At 26.7% G+C, this 4,875-nt stretch overlaps 1 protein-coding gene across 1 annotated transcript; it reads right to left on the bottom strand.

Moving 5' to 3' along the window:
• Positions 1-2,016: 2,016 nt before the first annotated feature.
• Positions 2,017-4,070, bottom strand: LOC111213971 (protein FLOWERING LOCUS T). Its single transcript, XM_022715815.2, has 4 exons — positions 3,800-4,070; positions 2,928-2,989; positions 2,544-2,584; positions 2,017-2,467 (listed from the first exon to the last, which is right to left on the bottom strand). Exons 1-4 carry the CDS (start codon positions 3,998-4,000, stop codon positions 2,244-2,246), a joined length of 528 nt encoding a protein of 175 aa, XP_022571536.1. The 5' UTR covers positions 4,001-4,070; the 3' UTR covers positions 2,017-2,243.
• Positions 4,071-4,875: the final 805 nt, after the last annotated feature.

The raw sequence follows: 4,875 nt of genomic DNA, 5'->3' as shown, positions 1-4,875 counted from the left end.
AAAGCAGTTACAAGACATTCTATTTTTTTTGTCATATTTCAAATACGAAGAGTTAATCTACCCTACGAACAGGTAATAAACAAAGGAATAATATATAAACATTTTAAGTTTTGATGAGAATCTACAAAAGTAAATGTACTCTTGTAGCATTAAATTTTTATTTTTATTTTCTTCTTAAATGTCATAAGTATATCTTATCACTAAACAGATTCACGAAAACGTAATTGTTTTATATATATTTGTTCAATATTTTCTATTTTGATTATAATAGTATGTATATTATTTCAATAAAATACTGCAATCCTTGAGTTAAATACGTAAAACAGGGATTACTTTTCATTTTGTATGTTGATTAATTGTTATTTTATTTATTTATATATATTTTCTTAAAATTTTTTATTTGAATGATGTGAAAAATACTCGATTTAATGTGAGAAAAAGTAGATAGAGTTGGTCATACGTTATAAGAACATCATATTAATCGTTACTATTAAGAAATAAAATTATTGAATCTTTATTTGTTATTGTATTAGAAGATTAAATAAACCATACAATTTCCAAAATGATGGTACTAATTAAGTTTTAGAATATGTTCTTTAATAATTACTTCCTTATCTTGAATTAATTTAATTTTTAATGACTATAATTTGTTTTTATTAAACAAAAAGTTTTTATTTAAATTTTTTATATGTTCAAATTTATTTAAAATAAATTATTTTGAAATAAAAAATTTTAAGATATATTTTTACTATAATTTTTGATTAAATAATAATTTTCAACCTTCGTTTTCTTTCTCAAATAAAAATGTAACATTTTTGTAAATGTATTTGGATTAAGCCCATACCAATCTTTTGAGCCTTGACTTAGAAACCAAACAAATATTCTCCAACAAGTTTATTGTTATACATAAGATTTTTAACGTGAAAACCCCTCAACTAAGCTTGTTTTGAGTAAAAACTCTCAAACTAAATATTTAACGAAAAAACCCTCAAACTAATTTTATTTAATGAATTAAACCATAGCAGGTCATAATTATCATTACTACCGGTAAATCTTTAGTTTGAGGGTTTCTACATTAAGTAAACATAGTTGAAGGGTTTTACCATTAAAAATCAAAAAAAGAAAAAATTCAAAATTTTATAATATTATCTAAAAATTAGTAACTTAAATTTTCAAAATTAGCACTTTTATTTTTTTTTGTAAATATATGAGTTTGGTGTGTTTTTAACATCAACATTATATATGTATAATTAAAAATGTAAAAACTCAAAAAATATAATAAATATTATCTAAAGATTTATTATTACAGTTTTATTAAAAAAGATATAATTTCTATTATATTTTCTTGTTTTTTACATTTTAACCTTTTAGTAATTTTATTACATGTAAATCTTTATTACATTTTTACTAGATAAGATATAATTTTTATTATATTTTTTTTGTCTTTCACATTTTTAACATTTTAGTAATTTTATTACAGGTAAATCTTTAGATAAATTTTTATTATATTTTATGGGTTTTTAAGTTTTAAATTTATACATATATGATGTTGATGTTCAAAACATATCAAACTTATATATTTATAAAAAAAATTAAAAGTGTTAATTTTGAAAATTTCAGTTACTAATTTTTTAGATAATATTATAAACATTTTGATTTTTCTTCAATTTTTAATGGTAAAACTCCTCAACTATGTTTATTTAATGTAAAAACCCCTAAATTAAAGATTTAACGGTAGTATGACCTACTAGGATTTAATTCATTAAATAAATTTAGTTTGGGGTTTTTTCGTTAAATACTTAGTTTGAAGATTTTTACCCAAAACAAAGGGGTTTTAACGTTAAAAATCGTTATAAATACGATGATTCGTTAGCTAAAAAGTGTATTATGTGATCATCATGATGAACTCAAAAGTAGAACAAAAAGCAGATTCCAATGCCACTACCGTATTCATAGTCCATCTTTTCCGAATGTTAAGATACTGTTTGCATCAAAATGAATAATACATACGTAACATGCTATATATAACACTTTTATTTCATGTAGAATGATATAAATATTGCATCACACACCATATAAATAAAAACACTCCCCCCCTCGGATTTATTTAATACATATAAAACTACTATATTTATTATCACCGTTCATTGCTCGTATCGTAAAAGGCTTCTTATAAGACTATAGATGCATAAATCTCATTATGAGTGTGCAATATCAAGTTATTAAAAGAAGAAGAGGCTCATCTAACTTCTTCGTCCTCCGCAGCCACTCTCCCTCTGACAATTGTAGAAAACCGCAGCCACGGGAAGGCCGAGATTGTATAGGGAAGCAAACTCACGAGTGTTGAACTGTTGGCGCCATCCTGGTTCATACACTGTTTGCCTACCGAGCTGTCGGAACAATACCAGCACGATACGATGAATACCCGAGTTGGGCCTTGGACTCTCGTAAGATACAATCTCATTGCCTGTAAATACAACATCAAACACATGTGAATTCGTTCTATCGACTGTCTAGCGATCAATCTATAGAATAAAACTCACCAAAGTTTGTTCCAGTTGTCGCTGGGATATCAGTCACCAACCTGTAATAAGAGTACCCACATAATTCTCTAAGATATTGCACATATACATTTCTTATATGCACATCTAAAGCTTTTGAAATCCCTTGAGTTTATCCTTGGTGTATGGGCTTTGTTAGGAGACAAAGTGATAAAACGCTTTCTTAAACCTGATTATACATGTTCTGGTCTACTAAACGGAAGATGTTTGACTTTTGTTATAACTGATTTACAAATTTTCAAAGTCTCCAACTGATATACATATCATGTTGCATGTGTGGTTGAGTCTATATATTTATATCTAACTAAAGCAAACATGTTTGAGGATAAAAAAACTTGAATAAAAGAGGTGAATTAGTGCACAAACCAGTGAAGATATTCTCGGAGGTGAGGATTGCTAGGACTTGGAACATCTGGATCCACCATAACCTACATTAAACCCATGAACACTAAAATCCGTTACAAATAAGACGAAGAATGAAAATATAAGATTATCATTCTCAAACTTATCAAGAAAGCAGAAGTTACTTTTTGAAGTTTGAGAAACGAGGTAACACAAAAAAGAAGAAGAAGAAAGATAAATAGAAAAAGGTAGGTCCTAGCTATATGTCTTGTATAGCAGAGTATTTACAAGACTGGCTTGAATATACCGATTCAAACAGTCATACAATAGAGATAATAAAATGAACATTATATATTTTTGTAAATGACCATTGAGTTTCTTTATTATTATTATTTTGCATATTCGAACCCAGATATTTTTTTTGCCTTTTTAAAAGCATCGAAGAATTAAAAAACAAAAAAAAAACAAAGATACAATCTAAATTTTTGGAGGAACAAAGAAAAAACCAAGATTCTTACCCAAAATAAAAGAATGAGTATGCAAAAAGTTTTTAAGGAAAACATCTGGGATTTAGATAAGAGACAAAGAAATAAAATAATTGTGAAAGAATATAAAATTATTTGTTCTAATAAAAACAAAAATATAAAACTGTTTACATTTAGTTTGGTATTTGATGAAATGATTCATGGGTATAATACTTTATGGTAAAAAGTAAAAAAAAAAATACTTCTTAACATGGGTATCTAGAAGTTAAACAAATAAATCGTAAGAAAATAGAACAAGGGAAATATTATCTAAAGGCCTCCTTATGGGTCTGCATGGCCAAGTAATAGTAGAAGACGAATAATGAAGAAATGAAGAAGAGATGAGACAAAAGAGAGTTTAAATGTAAGAACCAAAGTGTAGAAGTTCCTTAGGTCTTCTCCACCAATCTCAACTCTTGGCTTGTTGAGAACTTGAGAAGGCCTTAGATCCAACCCATTTGTCACCTCTCTTTGGCCATAAGTAACCCTTAGATCGATTGATCTTGTGAAACATTCAAGAACGTCTCCTACAACTCTCCCTACCACAAGAGGATCTCTATTACTTAAAGACATCTTTGATCTAAAACAAACAGGTGGTTTCTGATTTAATTTTTTATTCTTCGTTCTTGTGAACTAACCCTCTACTAGTAAGTGATATATATAGTGTCTTGGGAGTTGAATTAGCTTGGGTCGGTGAACTCATCACCACAATATATTTCTTGTCTAGTGATGTACGAGAATCTAAAACTGATTCTATGTACATCACATATTGTCTTTTTATTTTTTATTTTTATATCTGTGGTATTCTTCCAAAGCCACCACTCTAGTACCTAGACTGACACTACAAGAAAACAACTAGTTTCCTAGGGATGATTTCGTCGGAAATCCGTTGGAATAAGCCATTTTCGACAAATTTCCGACGAAAACAGTTGTCGGTTATAACTCGTCGGAAATAAAAATTGCGTCAGAATTTCGTCGAAATTTCTAACGAATTTACGACGAAATCCGACAGACATATTTATGACAAAATTCCGACAAAAAAAATTCCAATGAAACTCCGACGACAGAATTCCGACGAACATATTTCCGACGAAATTTCGACAGACTTTATAAATTATTTAAAAAAAATAAAACAGATTTTATTTAAATATTTTTAATAAATATTTTTAATTCATTAAATATATATAAAATTTTAAAATTAGAAAAACGTTTTTTAAGATAATTATTATTTTTAAATCATTTATAATAAATATTTTTAATTCTTTATATATATGTAATTAAAATTAGAAAAATGTTTTTGTAGTATAATTGTTTTTAAAATCCTTTATAATAAATGTTTTTATAAATTTTAAAAAATATAAAATGGTTTATAAATTGAAAATATTTTAAAACAAAGAGAAAACATTTTTAAAAATTTTTAAAAACTTTTTGTAATTGAAACCTTTTTC

This window comes from Brassica napus, chromosome C2 (genome assembly GCF_020379485.1).
Source record: "Brassica napus cultivar Da-Ae chromosome C2, Da-Ae, whole genome shotgun sequence".
Lineage (NCBI taxonomy): Eukaryota > Viridiplantae > Streptophyta > Magnoliopsida > Brassicales > Brassicaceae > Brassica > Brassica napus.
Note: the sequence above shows the minus strand (reverse complement) of the source record. Positions and strands in the feature narration are given on the sequence as shown.